This window comes from Gobio gobio (assembly GCF_949357685.1).
Source record: "Gobio gobio genome assembly, chromosome: 20".
Classification (NCBI taxonomy): domain Eukaryota; kingdom Metazoa; phylum Chordata; class Actinopteri; order Cypriniformes; family Gobionidae; genus Gobio; species Gobio gobio.
Window position 1 is genome coordinate 25,370,216 of NC_137113.1, and position 20,143 is coordinate 25,390,358.

General features: G+C 36.5%; 2 protein-coding genes across 4 annotated transcripts; one reads left to right on the forward strand and one right to left on the reverse strand.

The window, feature by feature from the left end:
• Positions 1–5,561: 5,561 nt before the first annotated feature.
• On the forward strand, positions 5,562–10,809 carry snf8 (SNF8 subunit of ESCRT-II). The gene is made up of 8 exons (XM_079845780.1): positions 5,562–5,902; positions 5,987–6,037; positions 6,147–6,285; positions 7,691–7,795; positions 8,104–8,176; positions 8,261–8,402; positions 8,478–8,552; positions 10,436–10,809. Exons 1-8 carry the CDS (start codon positions 5,849–5,851, stop codon positions 10,571–10,573), a joined length of 777 nt encoding a protein of 258 aa, XP_079701906.1. The 5' UTR covers positions 5,562–5,848; the 3' UTR covers positions 10,574–10,809.
• calcoco2 (calcium binding and coiled-coil domain 2) lies at positions 9,947–19,055 on the reverse strand. 3 transcript variants are annotated; one of them, XM_079845766.1, is made up of 14 exons: positions 18,890–19,055; positions 18,326–18,514; positions 18,110–18,212; positions 16,151–16,311; positions 15,921–16,046; positions 15,260–15,340; positions 15,035–15,150; positions 14,011–14,080; positions 13,589–13,744; positions 13,300–13,485; positions 13,094–13,180; positions 11,377–11,545; positions 11,246–11,271; positions 9,947–11,166 (listed from the first exon to the last, which is right to left on the reverse strand). In XM_079845766.1, exons 2-14 carry the CDS (start codon positions 18,500–18,502, stop codon positions 11,008–11,010), a joined length of 1,617 nt encoding a protein of 538 aa, XP_079701892.1. In that variant the 5' UTR covers positions 18,503–18,514; positions 18,890–19,055; the 3' UTR covers positions 9,947–11,007. The 3 variants fall into 3 exon arrangements, with proteins under 3 accessions (XP_079701892.1, XP_079701893.1, XP_079701891.1); XM_079845767.1 differs by having other exon boundaries at positions 18,896–18,938; XM_079845765.1 differs by having other exon boundaries at positions 18,326–18,967.
• Positions 19,056–20,143: the final 1,088 nt, after the last annotated feature.

Below are 20,143 nucleotides of genomic sequence, written 5' to 3' on the forward strand. Positions count from 1 at the left end.
GCTACCAGGACATTTACGGCTCTGTGGCCGAGCCCATGATCAAGACTCGCTGTGGTCGCCGCCGTCCCTACAGCCTTGAGCTGGGGCTGAAGATCAAGCAGCGCCTGTGGGAGACGCTCAAGCGGCCTTCACTGCTGGAGACGGAGCAGCCTGATGGACACGTCCTCGTCACTGAGAGCTTCTCCACCTCCAGCAGAAGAAGAAGCTCCGCTCCTCGTGTCCATGTGGACATCAGTGAAGAGCCGCTGCCAGAGGAACCGGCGAGGAAGAAGCCCAGACACTGAGACATCACAGCGGGGCTGCGTATGAACATACTGTAGATACGTTTCTTTTTTTCATTGCTGTGTATTTGCTAGGATTTTTTGGTGACTGTCATTGCACTGATATGCGGTTCCTTGGTCGCTTTAAACAGATTTTAGTGCTTTGCTCTGTGGTTGTCGGGATGTTTCTGGTGGTTTTGTTGTTGACATGCGTTTGTCAAGGTTTTCTGAGCGGTTATTGTGTTGCTATGCAGTTGCTGGACTCTTCTGAGTGTTTCTCCTGCGTTGCTATTGGTTGTTAGGATGTTGGTTGGCTGATATGCGGTTGCTGATAAAGAGTTGAGTTAGGGTAGGTTAGGGTCCCTCACACGGTTTGCAGCTTGACGTGCTGTGAGGGCTTGTGTGCATCAGTGATGCTGAGAGCTACGCCACTGCTACTGCACAACTCCTGCTGGGTCACCCATAGTGGACAGGTCTCAGCTGAGATGCCAGACCAAGACAAACCACCTGATTCTGGACAGATTGGCCTGATGTTCCCGGCCGAAGATCTCGCTCTCGTGAACAACAACGGCAATATCATCTCAATGAATGGAAGAAACTTCACACTGATTATATATGTGGGAGACGCAGAAGGATCGATGGAAGCAACCGTTCGAACAGAACGAGGAAACTGGTTTAATATTAGTGAAGGTGTGCGACAAATTTGAGGACCAGAAATAATATAGTCATGTAACAGAAGAGGACAAACAAGGTGAGTAGCAAAACACAGTTCTTTATTTGCAGGTTCTGGAGAACAGTGGGAGATGGAGTCAATGGTGAGTATATCAGCGGTCAGGTAGTAGATGACTGGAGGTTAACAGAGTTCTCTATTTTGCACAGGGTTGAAGAAACAAAACACTCGAGGACTGGAGCAGCAGAAGACAGACGATGAATGAAGGCGATCTCAGGTAAGTAGAGCAGGTTGGCTGAACGGGTAAGTTGGCAGACATGTGTTGGGTAACAACGACAAGACTAGACAACTGTGGTGTGGATGATGACTGCAGATATGGGCTGCATCCGAAAACCTAGGCACTGACTCGTTGCCTCGCTGCCTTATCAGACAATGGCTTGTAAGGCAGCGTTTGTGCATGAAGGCACCTCACAAAACTAATTTCAGACAGACTTCTTAGGCAGTGTAACAGTTTAATGATCTACAGCAAAATGTTGGTAAAAGACGTACATTTACACACAAACTGACCAGCAAACGCAACTTTCGGACGTCTTCTTTTTTTCCAGCTCAACTGTCACAGAATGGGAAGCACAGGATTGTGGGATATCAAAGGCAATGAAGGATACAAATTTGCTGCCTTCAAAAATCGATCAGATGAAGGGATCTCAGGAGAGAGGGAATGAAGCTAACATTGGATTCGGAAGTGCCTTGGTGCCTTCCTGCCTTGAAATGTGTCCTCCGATGGCAGCATTTTCCAGGTTTTGGACGCAGCCATAGGGTGAGATAACAAGGGTATACTTACAGGTGTGGGCGATGGTGAGTGTGTGCAGGTGATGAGCAGGGAGGATTCTGGGAAGTGTAGAGCTGAGGAGACAAGCATGGTGAATGGAGCTGGTGAATATAATATAATACAATATAATATATATATAATATGATTTAATATAATATATTTTAATATAATATAACATGATACTATAATATAATGTCACTTCTAAAGTTGAAATGATTTGTACATGATCATGAAATATTGAGAATTATTAAATTATTTAAATATAACCATACTATTCATAACAGGTAAACATTGTCACAGTAATCTGAACTTCATAAACCAGAGATTAATAAAAAATAAAAAAAAGAAGCTCTGTTATTCACTTATTTGTGCTTCAATAATCAAAATCTGCATGTTAAACATAAAAACTAGTGCTCTGAGTTGATTAAAATATTTAATTACGCAAAATCACACATTTAGAAAGTGCTGAAATGAATCTATATTTACTTCTGTTTCTGTCTAAACGCACTTAAGAAACCAAAATATGTAACAAAGTTAGCATTTTTCAAACAAAGCCTTACTAAAATGAAAATCAAATATACTGAAAAACTAAACCTATCAAAAATTGCTTTAGTTTTTTCAATCTAAACAATCAAATCTCAAAACTCTCAAAATGTTATGTGGTTCCAAAAGTGTGAAAATAATAAAATATACATTTTATTGAAGTTATCATTTGTCTGAGTTTCATTTTTAATGTCTGATTATGTTTTAATATACATGTATGCATAAAGACAAAAGGCAATATATTATTCTGATATATTAAAGGGATCGTTCACCAAACATAAAAGAAGATATTCTGAAAATGTGTTTTTTTTTCTTCTGTCATTTAATGTCAATATCGACCTGCAGCCTGTCCAATGAACAGGTTCAGTCAAAGAGTTTCGAAGAGGAAACCTGTGTGTGTGTGTGAGTGTGTGTGTGTGTGTGTGTGTGTGTGTGTGTGTGTGTGTGTGTGTGTGTGTGTGTGTGTGTGTGTGTGTGTGTGTGTGTGTGTGTGTGTGTGTGTGTGTGTGTGTAGAAATCATCAAGCTCTCTTCATCTATAACAGCATCACTGAACATTACCTTATTATGTCAACGGCTGCTACGGAATGACAGTTATGACAAGGACTGGATGGAGAAATGTATTTGGTCAGTGTCCCATTTAATTGATAGTAATAATGGCATTATATCATATGAGAATTTCTGTGCTAAATATAATTTAATCTGCAACCGAGCCAAATTTGAATCTATTACCAAAGCCATCTCTAACTCTGATATTTGTCTAATTAAAGAAATTCTCTCTTATTCTATCCCCATGACCCCGCATCTCCCACCACTCTCATTTGAAGGTTGTGATTTTAAAGGAGTTTCTCAAAAGGTACCATTCACATACTTAGAACCAAATATTAAACACTTCCTCTACCACCCAAAATGAAAGAAATTCATTTTAAAATTTTAAATGGGATATCCATCCAGTGAATACTTGCAACTTTTTTTGGTTTTGACTCTAATAAATGCGTATTTTGTGATGACATTGAAACCACGGATCATCTATTTTTTCATTGTAGGCCTATAAATGTGGAAGGTTTATGGTCTGATATTTATGATAGGAACCTCACCTTGAAGACTTCACTGTAAAGGACATTATTTTTGGACTTGTAATGGACAATAACAAAGATAACTTCCTGGTTAACAACATCCTCATGCTGGGGAAATTTTATGTACACAAACGCAAGTTCTTAAAGGTGAAACCAAGCTTTTATTCATTTCATAATGAGTTTAACTTGGATGGGTTCTCTCCCAATGCAAGTTTTTATTTTCCTTTTTATAGAATTTTGGGTAACACTTTACATTAAGGTTCCCTTTGTAAAAGGTTTATAAAGGTGTTTGTTAATGACTAATAACTAATTTACAAATGCATAATAAATCGTTGATAAGCAGTTAAAAATGCATGAATAAAAAGAGTGACTTTAACGCAATGCCACTTTTCTTAAAATGTCTTAAAATATTTTTTCTTAAAATGTTCCTTACCAGAAGTTACCTTCTTACCCATGATATCCCACAAAAAGCTCATGATGCCTATCCACAGCAGTGTATAAAAACTGATTTCTTGTTTATCAAGATTAAATGATCAAACTTTATTTTGACCACAAAAAAAACACACAGAAGAGCACAACTTGATGAGATGTTAATTATGAATATTTTATTTCCAATATTAGTTAATTGTGAACCTTAATGTAGGGTGGACACTCGTGAACTATTTATTAATGAGTTACAAACATTTATAACCTGTAAAAGTGAACCTAAATGTAAAGTGGAAACCTGTGAACCTGTTCACTTCAGGAATCAGGAATCTGGTATTGAGTTAAATAAGTGTGAATAAATACATTTATTAAGTAGTTATAACATGCAAGTTAAAAAGGGGTCACTATTTGGCAGGCATGCGTTAATGTCCCCCTTTTTATTCATGCGTTTTAACTGCTTATCAACGATTTACTATGCATTTGTAAATGAGCTATTAGTCATTAACAAACACCCTTATAAACCCTTTACAAAGGGAACCTTAAAGGGATAGTTCACCCAAAAATGAAAATTAGCCCATAATTTACTCACCCTCAAGTCATCCGAGGTGTATATGACATTCTTCTTTCAGACGAATAAAATCTGAGTTATATTACGCAAGTCCAGGCTAATCGAAGCATTAGAATTGGATTCATAGTTGCTCTGTTTTTGAAGTCCATAAAAAGTGCATCTGTCCGTCAAATAACGTGCTCCACGCGGCTCTGGGGAGTTGATAAAGGCCTTCTGAAGCGAATCGATGCCTTTGTGTAAGAAAAATATCCATATTTAAAACTTTATCAAGTAAACTTTCGTCCGACCGCCTTCTGTGGAAAAGTGTTGAATGTTGAAAGTGAAACTCAAGATGCCTACCTGGACACGTTAGTCTTTCCATCGGCAGGGGCACTTTCAACAATTTTTCCATAAATTGAACAGGGAAGGTGGTCGGTCGAAAGTTTACTCTTCAAAAACAGAGCAACTATTAATCAAATTCTAATGATTGGATTAGCCTGGACTTGTTTAATAAAACTCAGATTTTATTCGTCTGAAAGAAGAATGTCATATACACCTAGGATGACTTGAGGGTGAGTAAATTATGGGCTACTTTTCATTTTTGGGTGAACTATCCCTTTAATGTAAAGTGTTACCGAATTTTGCATCACTGCTGTTTATCTATCACACAACTGTAAATTATAGGCTAAGACGTGAATAGGCAAACACACTCCATGAACTCACAGGCACAAGCCACACGACATACATGAGACAGCCTGACACCTAATTGCCACAGCTGTCAATCAAACTCATCAATCATTATGCAAAAACCATAGACTGTAAAAATAAAATAAAAAAACACATTTTATTTATTTTAGTATTTGAGATGTTATAATTATAATGTAAATTACGTTAAAATAATTTCAACAACTGTTATTTAACAAATATTATATTTGTATAATAAACTGTTTATACATCATAGTGGGCGGGCCTGTGCCCCTGGTGCTGTTTAGGATTATTTTTTCCCACGACGTGCTACATTTTGTTTAAGGACAGCGAGAATTGTTTAAGATAATGCTTAACCGCAGAGAAATCATATTTTTAAGTGCAAAGTTGTCAATAATGAATGCATTGCTGCATACAAACAGGACCTTTACAAATAGCTTGTATTGTTTCGTGAGTTCCTCTCCTTTCCGATAGGTGTCGATGTCGGAAACATTCACCAAAACATTAGTGACCTAACTCGTGTACAGAAGGAATAATACACTTCTGTGGATGTCTTTTTTCCGGACAGTTGGAAACTTTGTAGATAATAAGCATTGAAAGAGAACAACTCTATTCGTTTGTGTTATTGTAAGATATCTAGTTTAGTTTGCCTGCTTTGTCATATTCGGTGTCGATTAGTGACTATGTAGCTCGTCAGCTATTCAGCTGTTTCCGCTCAATTACTACAGTTGTCAAAACAGGGACATAATACAGTTTAATTGTGTAGTATTTTAGAGATTCTTATTTAGACATCATGCACAGAAGAGGAGTCGGAGCTGGAGCGATCGCCAAAAAGAAACTGGCAGAGGTATGAACACAGCACTTCTGCGAGATGTATTAACTAGGCAAATCATTTGGCATTTTCACCCAGCTACTTTGTTTACTGTCACAGGCAAAGTATAAAGAGAGAGGGAATGTCCTGGCTGAGGATCAGATTGCACAGGTGCGTATACCCTGATGAGCAAGACATGGATTGAAATGCAAGCAAACCTCACACATGTGAAACAACATTGGCCCCGTTATTATCAGTAGCCTATGTGTTGTCCCTGTAGATGTCAAAACAATTGGAAACCTTTAAGACCCATTTGGAGGAGTTTGCCAGCAAGCATAAACAGGAAATCCGTAAAAACTCTCAATTCAGGGTGCAGTTCCAAGAGATGTGTGCCACCATAGGGGTTGATCCACTTGCATGTATGTATTGATCCTAAATGTTTCCCTTTATATGAGTGTATTATTTAATATTAGGGTGTGGCAGTGCTCATATATGAAAGCTGTATAACTGACATTATAAATTCTAAGTATAATTATTAGGGCTGTCAAAAGATTAATCGCATCCAAAATAAAAGTTTGTGTTTACATAATATATGTGTGTGTACTCTGTTAATGATTATTTATATATAAATACACACACAAGCATGTATATATTTAAGAAAAGAATATTATTTTTATATATAAAACATTTATATTTATATATATTATAGATTATATAAATGTATATACATGCAAATATTTCTTTCTGTATTTTTTTACAGTCTATGGTATTTATATATAAATAATAATTAACAGAGTACACACATATATTATGTAAACACAAACTTTTATTTTGGAATGCGATTAATCGCGATTAATCTTTTGACAGCCCTAATAATTATATACATTATTGTAAATGACCAATGATTATAATTAATATGAATTATTATTATTTTGTAATGTATACTCATTCAAATAAGTTTGGAAACATTACTAGTTTTTATGTTTTTGAAAGAAGTCTCTTATGCTCATCAATCCTGCATTTATTAAAAATGTAATATTGTGAAATATTATTACAATTTAAAATGGTTTTCTATTTTATTATACTTTAAAATATAATTTATTTCTGTGATGCAAAGCTGAATTTCTATCAGCCATTACTCCAGTCTTCAGTGTCACATGATGCTTCAGAAATCATTCTAATATGCTGATTTATTATTAATGTTTGAAACCGTTGTGCTGCTTAATAATTTTTCATAACCCTTGATACTTTTTTCAGGATTCTTTGATAAATAAAAATAGAAAAATCATTTATTTAAAATAAAAATCTTTTGGAACAATATACACTACTTTTCAAAAGTTTGTGGTATGTTTTTATATAAAAATATATATATAAAGATTTATATTGTTAGAAAAGATTTCTGTTTTGAATAAATGCTGTTCTTTTTAACTTTTTATTCATCAATGAATCCTGAAAAAAGTATCACTGGTTCCAAAAAAATATTAAGCACCACAACTGTTTCCAACATTGATAATAAATGAGTATTGAATCAGCATATTAGAATGATTTATGAAGAATCATGTGACTGAAGTCTGGAGTAATGGCTGATAAAACTTCCATTGATAATAAATCAAATTGTAATAATATTTCACAATATCAAATAAGATATAAGATACTCCTTTCAAAAACATTAAAAATAGTAATGTTTGACAAGTACTTTATATAAATGATATATAGTATAGTTATATAAATGATATATTATTGTATTTATAATTATAAATAATTAGAATTTCAGAGAAAAAAAAAGTTATATGACCTTATGAACTTTAATCTCTTTGTGTGCAGCTGGAAAAGGATTTTGGTCTGAGATGCTTGGAGTTGGAGATTTCTATTATGAGCTTGGTGTACAGATCATTGAAGTCTGCTTGGCTCTAAAACACAGAAATGGTGGTAAGTTTCAGTTGTCAGTTCGTGATAACGCAGTTATTGTATTGCATATTATCAATAAAACAGGCCTATATTGATGGTAGTATTTGTTACCTTGGAGATATTATATATGTGTGGCATAACAAAGGCTTTCTGATTGGTCGATCGTGGCATTTAGATATTTCTAAATAATGATGACGTTTTCCTAGACAATCTCTAAACACCATACAAGACCTCATCACCTTGACACCTGGTTTATTTTGCAATAATGACCACCTTTTACTTTCAAAATATAATTGTAAATATTAATCAATAAATGACTATTTGTGCAGGCCTCATCACATTGGAGGAACTTCACCACCGTGTCTTGAAAGGAAGAGGGAAGTTTGCACAAGATGTGAGCCAGTGAGTGTCTTTGATTGTACATGCTGTTCTCTAGCTATTCTGAACACATGGATTCTCTTACCTCTCATTAATGTCGTCACTCAGGGATGACTTGGTCCGGGCCATAAAGAAGCTCAAGGCTATGGGAAATGGCTTCGGGATGATTCCTGTTGGAGGATCTTATCTAGTCCAGTCGGTCCCAGCAGAGCTCAACATGGATCACACTGTTGTCCTTCAGCTAGCAGAGGTAATCAATACCAGACTCAAAGTCTGAGGCCTTTACACTGTGATGTCAGATCTGATTATTGGCCATGTTTTACAGAAAAAGGGCTACGTGACAGTGAGCGAGATCAGAGACAGCCTCAAGTGGGAGAAAGAGCGGGCATGTCACGTTCTTGTAAGTGAGCAGGAAAAACAAAACACCACTCTTTTTATATCATAACTTAAAGAGGACCTATTATGCCCTTTTACAAAGTCTTGATTTTGTTTTTGTGTCTACTAGAATAGGTTTTCGTGCTTGAATGTTCAAAAAACATGTTTTTCATATATTTTACATTGTTGCAGAAGCACTCTTCCCAGTCTGTCTGTTTAGTTATGGTCTTTCTGGAAAGCACAGTGTGTTGTGATTGGTCAGCAGGATCAGTGTGTTTCTGAAATGTCCCCCTATTTTGTTAATGCGACTTTTATGTCACTCTAGATCAACATTTGTCACAATTCTGTGCTCATGGGAGTCACTTTAAAGATTTGACATAGCCAACGTTATTAAGACAGTAGCAAAAAGCAGTCAGTGGAAAGACTTATGTGTTAGAACACAAACATTTTACAATGACAACTCCATATCCAAGAAAAACACAAGGGATTATAAATGTTGTGAACTCTTTCCCCGCCAGCGTTTGTGATCATTTCCACTTTTTCAAATATATCAAGCAATATATAAAAGAAAGAACAGAGCCTCTGTTTAAAAAAAAAGTTAGATTTTTAAAAATATTTTTATATGATATATTGCTGAGCAAATCACGTTTTTGTCAAAGACTACATCTGGATTGGATTCAGAAAGATGATCAAAACACAGATGGAGTAAATCTTGTCCATCAACACCCATAAAACCTCCACAGTCCTATTGCTCATCCTGGGTCGACATTTCATTCGGTAACATTATGCAGTTTTGATTTATATGCTTTTTAATGTTGATGATCGCGTTATTTTACATATGCATATGATTACATATGATATTGCTTGTTTCTGCAACTTCTTCACATGTGTTTTGATCAGAAGATTCAGTACTCTTTCAGAAGATGTCATAGCGCCCCCTACCGTATAACAGTGAAAACATGGAAACACAGAAAATTCTGTCAATGGCGAGATGGTCCTCACTGCTGAACACGAGATCCAGGGGGCGAGGTTGGATCCATATCCAACTCCTCCCACTTTACATATCCTTAAACCTAATCGTCTCTGCCCCTGGACCCTAAACCTACCCATCTCCACCCCCTGGATTTGGGTCCAACTCCTCCCACTTTACATATCCTTAAATATAATCGTCTCCACCCCCTGGATTTCGATCCAACTCCTCCCATTTACATATCCCTAAACCTACCCGTCTCCGCCCCCTGGATCTCATGTTCTGCAGTGAGGAGCTACTGTCAATGATGGGGAAGCGTTTTCTCACAATATTTCAAAACTCTTCTCTTTTTTTTCCGCATCCTCCTCTGTTTTTATATTGCCTGCACATAAATTCGCTGGCTTCGGCGGCAGATCACACTAAATAAACGTGTAATCACTTACTTTAATGTCCTCCCATGTTTACTTTTTTTTTCATATTAAATTTAACAAAAATTGTCATCATTGTCATACCATATTAATACAATAATACAACCCAGATTCTTCAGTCTTTCAGTCCAGATTAAGTGCCAAGTCCCTAAACATAGCCACTGTTCTGGTAGCTTTTAAGTTTTTAGAGAACTCAATAGATTCAAAATACATTTTCATCTCAAGTTTAAGTCCTTCTGTGTTTACTTCTATATGACGGCATGATGCATGATATCTTTTTATCGCTTTTTTGCGCATGCGTGTCAGTCCAGGGCCATGTTCTGTTCGGACTAGAATCTGATATTGGCTAAAAAATTATCACACTAAGGCTCATAGTGTGAATGTAGCCGCTGTGCTTTGTAACTTTACTGACATTTTACTTACTCAAACAGCAACATTACACACTAAAGAAAGTTGAAAATGTAAATAATCATAATAGGTCCTCTTTAATACCTTTTGCACTGTTTTCAGGATCACCTGCTGAAAGAAGGCTTAGCATGGCTGGACTCCCAAGCTGCAGGAGAGCCACAGTACTGGCTGCCCGCTCTGTTCGCAGAACTGTTATTGCAAGACGTTACACCCGAGGAGGCCAGCCAAATGACACCTTGAGAATAAGACATTATTTTGTAAACACATTGTCAGGGAGAAGGGGATGAAGGCGAAGGTCAGAGAATGTTACGGTGTTGTGAGCCAGGTTTGTTTGAGAGGAAAAAATGAGAATAAAAACATCCATTTAGTCACATTTCTCAAGTCTCAGTATGTTTTATATGTTTATTATTTTAAAACTCGATTAACTACTGGAAGAAAGTTTGGGTAAATAAAAGAAAATGGCAAAAGTTTTATCTTATATCTGCTTCTACATATTAATTTAATTTGTACCAATCTTTTCAATGATATTGCAATCATTACATAATGAAAATAATAAACATTCCCTATTTTAGATAGATAATAACAAATAAGAAAATCCTGAACCATTCAGTACTTTAAAAAGCAACACCATACTTTCCTAAATACATTATATCAGATATGGAAATCAGAACCGACTACTCATGATCGTAGACATGATCTTCAAATTCCTGCTGTTGGCAGTCGTCAAAGATCTGAGTGCAGAATGGGCACACTCTGTGAGACAGCTCGTGTTGTGCTAATTCATCCTCGCTGATGCCAGGAAAACGCTCCTGACAGTGCTGGCACACCCTAATCTGCACATAAGGAAATACAGACCATTCAGTCATTTTGACTCATTCTTAAAATATTGTATTCATAAGAAAAGGTCATTACCTCGATCTCTGTTTCTGCAGGATTTTCTGTAATGTACAAATAAAGGTTAACGCTAATTATAGGAAAAATTCTAGATTTTTATCTAACTGAATGTTTCACCATCCTTTAACGATTATTGTTATTGTACCAACCTGTCAAATCAACAATGCTCTCATAGAAATGAGAGGTAGGTTGGTATGTTTGCTCCTGGGAGGTGGATGGGCTTTGAGGGTTGGGGAGTTGATCAGACATTGCGGCAACAGATGCGACCTGGTAGTCGAACAACGCCCTACGAAGTTTAACTATTTCTGCCTCCAGTTCCTGGAGATGAAAAAAAAAACTACATCAAATAATAATAATTTAATAATTATTAAATAATAATTGACTGGCATGTAGTTCAGTGATCTGAACTCCACCACATATATCCTAATATATACCACTGTTCAAATGTTCGGGTTCAGTACAACTTTTATTCGGCAAGGACACATTAATTCAAAAGCGACAGTAAGTGGCATTTATATAAATGCTGTTCTTTTGAACTTTCTATTCAACAAAGAATCCTGGGGGGGGGAATGTACTACGATTTCCACAATAATATTAAAGGTACACTACGTGATGAAATATTTTATCTATACTATAGAAAACAATTGTAGAATTAGTTTGAATACTATAAAAGCCAGATGTGGCCTGTGATCGCAAAGATCAAGAACATCTGAGAAGTTTGTGCGGTCATTAAGCAGTTTTTGCTTAGTCAGGGCTTTCCAGTAAACAACAGGTGATGGTGAAAAGAATAAGGCCATTGTTAAGAGGTGTCCCGTGGAGGTGTCTTGCCTATGGGAAGAGTTGATTGTCCTTGGAGAATACATTTTGCCTATGAGAGAGGGTTGACTGTCAATTGGCAGAATGCCACAATTAGGGAGAAAGGCAAAAGATGTAGAACTTAAAGGGTTAGTTCATCCAAAAATGAAAATTCTGTCATTAATTACTTACCCTCATGTCGTTCGACCCCCGTAAGACCTTTGTTAATTTTTGGAACACAAATTAAGATATTTTTGTTGAAATCTGATGGCTCAGAAAGGCCTCCATTGGCAGCAATGTAATTTGCACTTACAAGACCCATAAAAGGTACTAAAGACGTTGTTACAAAGTCCATCTCACTACAATGGTTCTACAATATTTTTATGAAGTGACGAGAATAGTTTTTGTGCATATTCTCGCGCATGCGTCGTGGTGCTTCGTGAGTTCACGTCAAAAGCCCAGGCAGAAGACAGAAACTTGTTGAATAAAGTCGTTATTTAGATTATTTTGCGCACAAAAACTATTCTTGTCGCTTCATAAAGTTATTGTAGAACCACTGTAGTGAGATGGACTTTGTAACGACATCTTTAGTACCTTTTATGAGTCTTTTGAGTGCAAGTTACATTGCTGCCAATGGAGGCCTTTCTGAGCTATCGGATTTCAATAAAAATATCTTAATTTGTGTTCCGAAGATGATCAAAGGTCTTACGGGTGTAATTAATGTAAGTAATTAATGATTAATTTTTGGGTGAAATAACCCTTTAAGCAGTTAACTGTTTTTAGCATTAATATTTCTGAAGGATCATGTGACACTGAAGACTGGAGTAATTATGCTGAAAATCCAGCTTTGCCGTCATAGGAATAAATTACATTTTTAAAATATATTAAAATGTATTTTATAATATTAATGTTTTAACTGTATTTTTGATCATATAAATGCATATAAATGCAGCCTTGGTGAGCATAAGAGACTTCTTTCAAAAACATGAAATGATCTTACAGACCCCGAACTTTTGAATGGTAATGTACCGAACAGTGATGTTTAATCTGTGTCATAACAAAACAGATCACCTTATTCCTTTTCTCAAGCGGCTCTCTTTCTAATCTTGATGTCTTTGCCATTTCGTAAATTTTGTCTTGTGCTTGCTGAAGTTGCGCCTGTAATAACAGAATTGTCTTGAATCAGGATTGAAATATTTATTAATATTATTACTCACAAATGACTAAAGTTTAAAGTGAAATGCATACATTTAAAACAACATGACACTGTTCAATACCTGGATTTGATTGGTTTTCTCGCCTTCAGCCTGTTTCAAGGTCATCTCCTCCAGCTTCTTTTTCACTTCCTTCAATTCATGCTCAGCTCCTTCTGCACGCTTACAGGCTTCTTTGCAATTCTGCAGCTCATGGCGAAGCAGGCCTCTGGCTTCTGTCAGCTGAGTAAGCAGAGCCTGAATCTGGACCTGAGTGTTCGGTCACAAAGAGATTACTACATGACGATACAGTTATTACTGACTAATTATTTGAAGTCATGATGCTTCCAACTTTTAAATAGAAAAGCCTCACTTTGCTTTCTTCTTTCTCTTGGGCTCCTTGCTCCAACATGGATGTTTGTAATGCTTTGTTTTCAGCTCTCCGTTCCTCCAGAGTCTTTTTCATCTTGAGCGCCTGGATTTCAATATGCAATTTCTCATTGTCTTTCCTGCTGTTTTGCACATCCACCTAAAATATAATAAATGTGTTATTGAAGACAATGGTGAAGCTCACGGACCAGCTAAGAAATGTTTATTTACTTGCAACTTTTATTTATGTCACTTGTTACCCCTGCCTTTTTTGTATTTAAATGTCTTTATTTACTTTTCATTTTTCTCTCTATTTTGTCTCTTGAATTTTTGTGTCTTGGTCTTGACAGGCACCACAGAAATAAATTGTTTTATTCTTAATAATCATTAAAAGTAAGAACACATAGCGAGAAAGAATTTGCAAACCTGTAGCAACTTGGCCTGGTCCTGTACTTTGTTGTAATTTTGGTCTGTTTCTTGCAGCAAGGTACTCATCCTGGAGAAAAAAGACAGATTAATATTTCTTTAAAATGTTTGTGTAATGGACATAAGCCAGTAAGAGCTGTGCGTGTGAACCTCACTCCCCTGGCCTCAAGAGGTGTACTAGCGACTAAAGCTAGAGGCTGCAGTCTTTAGCGTCCGTGTTAGATCGTCCGCCTCCCATGTTGGAGACCCCAGTTCAAATCCCGCTCAGAGCAGGGCGAGTAGGACCGGTTACATTTGGTGCCGTGACCCAGATGGGAGTGAGATTTAAGGGGGTGAGTGTAACGGACGTAGGCCAGTAAGAGCTGTGCCTGTGAACCTCACTCCCCTGACCTCAAGAGGAGTGCTAGCGCCTAAAGCTAGATGCTGCTGTCTTTAGCGTCCTTGTTGGCTCGCCCGCCTCCCACGCTGGAGACCCCAGTTCAAATCCCGCTCAGAGCGGGTCGAGTAGGACCGGTTACATTTGGTACCGTAAACCAAGTGGGAGTGAGATTTAGGGGGTGAGTGTAACGGACGTAGGCCAGTAAGAGCTGTGCCTGTGAACCTCACTCCCCTGACCTCAAGAGGAGTGCTAGCGACTAAAGCAAGAGGCTGCGGCCTTTAGTGTCATTGTTAGCTCACCTGCCTCCCACGCCGGAGACCCCAGTTCAAATCCTGCTTAGAGTGGGTCGAGTAGGACCGGTTACATTTGGTGCCGTGACCCAGATGGGAGTGAGATTTAGGGGGTGAGTGTAACAGACGTAGGCCAGTAAGAGCTGTGCGTGTGAACTTCACTCCCCTGGCCTCAAGAGGAGTGCTAGCGACTTAAGCTAGAGGCTGCGGTCTTTAGCGTCCTTGTTAGCTCGCCCGCCTCCCATGCCGGAGACCCCAGTTTGAGTCCCCCTTGGAGCGGTCGAGTAGGACCACATTATATACAGCATATAAAAACATATGTTGGTACAAAGATTTTCATAATGAGGAAACTCACCTGAGGTTTTCGGCTTCGTGGAGTTCAACCTGTTGCTGTAACTCAGCCCTTTCTCCCTTAAGCAAGTTGATCTTTTGAACAGCTCTCTCATACTTTTCATGAAGATTGTTCAGTGACTGTGAACAATTTTGTTTGATAAAAGTCATACATATCTTGTACAATTCTCTTTGGATTTAGACATAAAATTACAGACATGTTTCAACTGGGTGTTTGCTTGACCTTTACCTCTTCGGTGGAGGTAAAACTCTGTACATCTGGCAGTGGTGTTTCCGTTTTATCCTTTGACTTCACTTCATCTAGAGAGCTCTGCAGTTTAGTAAAAAGGCACATATATGATCACTTTATTCACCACTGCTTATACAGTCAGTACAAGAACAATGTAGTAAAACTAGTGTTGTTATTTGTTAACTAAAACTGTACTTTACTTGTAAACTAACACAAAAATGATTAAAATAGTTAATCGTTTTTCATCTAATATAAATATTAGATGAAACATTTTTATGAAAATGAGAAAACTGAAAACAGAAATAAGTTTAAGTTTAAAACTACTAAAACTAAAACTGAAATAAACAAAAAAAGATTTATTAAAACTATACAGAAATATGAAAAAATAACAAAACACACCATAAACTTACTAAAACAAACTAAAACAAATTGAAAGCTATAGGATAGTATACAAATAATAGTACAAAAAACACTGATTAGGACAACAAGTAGTACAACATTCCCCACTACACAAAGACAAGCGTCTAAAAATGACATGAGACATTACATGACAATCAGTTGACCTTCATTACAAAAACATTCAGTATGATTGGAGGTAGCACAAATACTGTACACAACATACATTTTACATGTGTTGTAAAAGGAAGAGAATCTGACTAACCCTGAGACGGCAGATCTCATGCAGTCTTTCACCCAACTCAGTTTGCAGGATCTCATTTCTTTCTTTTAAGTGCTCGATCTCTTTGACAAAGTCCTCTTTCTCTTTCTCCATCTTTTCTGCCTGCTCCTACTCACAATGACATTCAATAATGGATTTTGTGTTTAGTTGGTATTAATATTAAACTTTTAGTTGCTAGCAGAATTAAACTCCACATGGCGTCCAAGTTGTACCTGAGTTGTTATAACTAACAGGTCCTTCTCCAAGCTGCAGTCAAGGCTTGTTTCTGCTGGGCCTTGAAAGCAGAACGGGGTGCTGGCTCCTTTGACACAACCGATGTTGTCCACATAGCAGAATTGGTAAAACTCACCATCATCCTTGGGCAGGTAGCTCTCTGAGAACAAAAACATCTGTATCATATAGAGTTTCATATAGAATGTTATCAGAATTATACGGTAGTGGTTTTTAAAAAAATATATCTACATACACCATATTGCCAGAAATTTTGGGATGCCTGCCATTACATGCACATGAACTTTAATGACATCCCATTCTTAATCCGTTGGGTTTAATAGGAAGTTTGCCCACCCTTTGCAGCTCTAACAGCTTCAACTCTTATGGGAAGGCTTTTCACAAGGTTTCGGAGTGTGTTTATGGGAATTTTTGACCATTCTTCTAGAAGTAACCCTTTAAATTGTGGATATTCAGCAAACAGTTTGCTTCAAACATTCAATTTAACAGCATACAAGAGGACAAATGTTATCATTAAACTGTGTATATGCATTTTAAATACATTATGTTCTACTTCCATGCAAGAAATGCAAAAAAAGTATTTAATTAAACTGCTCAGTGGTGACCCATGACCCATTTCAGGGGTGGCCAAAATTACGATTTAAAATCAGTCAGACAATATTTGGAGCCTATACATAAAATAATACGAACATGAACTGGGAATGTTAATATAGGGCAAATAATTGACCACAAATTATTTTCTGATTTTAAATTATAAGTTTCAATAACTGGATAAAAATTATAGTTATTGTAGTTATAGTATGATTTCAGTTTACATCTTGATTGACTGTTTTTTAGCATTTTAAATAAGTTTTTTTTTAATGTATTATTAATTATAACATTTATTAATAATAATATTTAAATTACTACTGATATTGAATAATTGATTGTTCGTGCTCATTCCACACATTTGAACAATTAGATTACCTCTGCGCTCACATATTAAGCTATTCTTTAGAAACACTAATCATTTAATAAAACTGTTAAATGTTCTTCAGCAAATCTCAAAATATATATCCTATTTTCATACTGTACTTCACTTGTAGCATTTAAAATGACTTTAGTTTTTCGTATTATATTTTTAATTTTAGACAAATAAGATATATTTTTATATATCAATTTCTTGTTTATGAGTGCATCCCTAGATTAGTAAGGTATCATACTTAAATGTTTTTGATATGAAAAAACTACCCTGTCATGCTCAAGAAATCATCACACTGTTGCTCCACACTTAATTAACTGCCAAGAAAGTGGTGCATGGCAGCAAACCAAATTCTTGAGACACTTGACGCATCACAAGGTCCCTTGATTTAGGACCCCTGAGTAGCATGACGAGTAGATGGGGACCACTCAAGTTAGTGGTGCCTTTACTAAAATAGCAGCACAACGTCACATCCATGGCATTGATGCACAGTAATTACACCATGCAGGGGTCAGTTGCATGAACAGAGCCATTATGTTTAAAACAGTGTCTTAAGATCTAGTATGAAGAAAGTTTCTTAAGAAAGCGAGTCAGGGGCAGTTTTACTTTTCGGTATGAAATTAGACCTACGGTTTTGATGTAACTGACTAAAAAAAAGTTATTAACTGTATTAAAGAAGAAAAAAAATGATAGCAAAACCAGTGCTTCACTTATAAGACTAGTCTTAGTGGTTTATGCAACCGGCCCCGCAGGGCCCAAACCACAGACATTGAGGATACATACACCAAATCCCTTTCTTACCTTAAGTCCCCTCCAGTAGTGAATATTTATTTGTATGTCACAATCATGATTAAATTACATTTAGGTTTTAAGACCTAAAGCCTTTTTTTCTCCGGCGCCAATCTACGGTAGTTCAGGTCATGGAGCAATACTAGAAAGTTATGATAAATAAAATAGTAATATAAAAAAATATTCCTACCTTTGAAAACCACTTGTTGCACAAGCGGTTCTGGTCCAACATGGTCCAGGCAAGGTTCCACCCAAACATAGTTATAATACTGCTGTGTCGAAGTCCAGCCAACCTGAACCATCCATTATAAAATGTAACACGTGTGACCATAATAAATAGGCAATCACAGTAAATATAATGTATAGTCAGTAAACTGTAAATTAGTTCATGTTATTAATTAGTCACCTTGTAGATCCCGACCCAGTCTCTCGGGTTGGGCAGCAGAGAATCGGTGAGAGTGTAGCGACACGAAACTGCGATGTTCGGCGGATATGATGGAGGAACATCGTTGAAAACTACCTGAGAGTATGATGAGGTCTCCATTACAAAGGGAACAGTCTCTTTCTCCGTTCCGTCACTCATCCCGGGATTTATCTTTCAATTCGTCAAAAAAAAAAAAAAAAAACAGTTTAGTAAGAAATTAGTTTATTGTTGAGTTTTCCTTCGAGTGGTGTTCTTTCACTTTCATTTCTGAAACGGGCGTGACTAACGTTAACTAAACAAAAAGTGACTGAAAACACACTGGTTTTGTTTGATTCTGTTAGCTCGGTAAATAAGTCAAAATAGAAAGACATAAAAAGCGTTTAAGAACACGATACAGCTTGTTATCTTAAAATACAAACTTTGTATAGTTTAGAAATCAGCATCAGTCATTGGGTAAACCTAAGCTTGGACGTGTTTACTCGTGTAATTTGGTGATATTGTAATAATAAACAACTTATATATAGGCTTATATATATAAAACGTTACCTGAACCTCGTTGTGCCGCAGTCCAGACCGTGTTCAACACAGGCAGTGCGATACAATACTGCTGCTATAAATAGAAGCAGAGCGTAAACACAATCTGGGAGATGTAGTTCTACGCACAGGTCGAGCACCTGAACTGTCATAGGCTAGTTCATGTCATCCAGTGTATGAATTATGAGGGGACTGACCACCCTAATACAAAATACATTTATTTTATTCATAGAGATGCTCCGATCAGCATTTTTGGGGCCGATTACCGATCACCAAGATCATGATCTGCCGATCACAGAATGGCAGGGGAATGGGAATCATTTATCTATAATCTTGCAGAGTTTGCACCATTTGTAGAAATGAAACTAACTCTAAATTAACTGTATTGAGAAAAAAACTGTAGAAATAGGCGGAGTCAAGATCTTGAAGAACCACCAAGTGTTTATTTTAGAAAATGAGATAACTTAAAGGCTACTGTAGGCCATCTTTCCCAAATAAGGCAGAGTAACATAAAATTATTCCAAACAAAGATGGGTTAGGCAGACCAACACACATCAGATCAGCTTAATGGGATGTAGCCTCTTAAAACACTGATTACATTAATAATTGGCAGCTATATGCAAAACTTGTTACACCAAAACTGGCTACTGCCACAAAGGACAAAACTATGGCAAGTTTTTTTTTCTGTTATTATGAACGTCTGATGTAGCCTAGTTGAGGAACCAACTACATCATAAAATAAAATAATGTAAATGATTCATTACTTTTATTAGAAATACCCAAGTATTTACACAGTAGTCAGTAGTATATACTCTACCGGTCAAAAGTTTGGAAACATTACTATTTTTTATGTTTTTGAAAGAAGTCTCTTATGCTCATCAAGCTCGCATTTATTTGATCAAAAATACAGAAAAATAAAAACAGTAATATTGTGAAATATTATTACAATTTAACATTATGGTTTTGTATTTTAATATACTTTAAAATATCATTTATTTCTGTGATGCAAAGCTGAATTTTCAACAGTCTTCAGTCACATGATCCTCAGAAATCATTCTAATATGCTGATTTATTATCGATGTTGGAAACAGTTGTGCTGCTTAATATTTTTTTATAACCTGTGATACTTTTTACACGATTATTTGATGAATAAAAGACAGCATTTATTTAAAATAGAATTAAACTTTTGTAACAATATACAGCAGTTCAAAAGTTTAAGGTCAGTAATTTGTTCTTTCTTTTTTGAAAAGAAATTAATACTTTTAG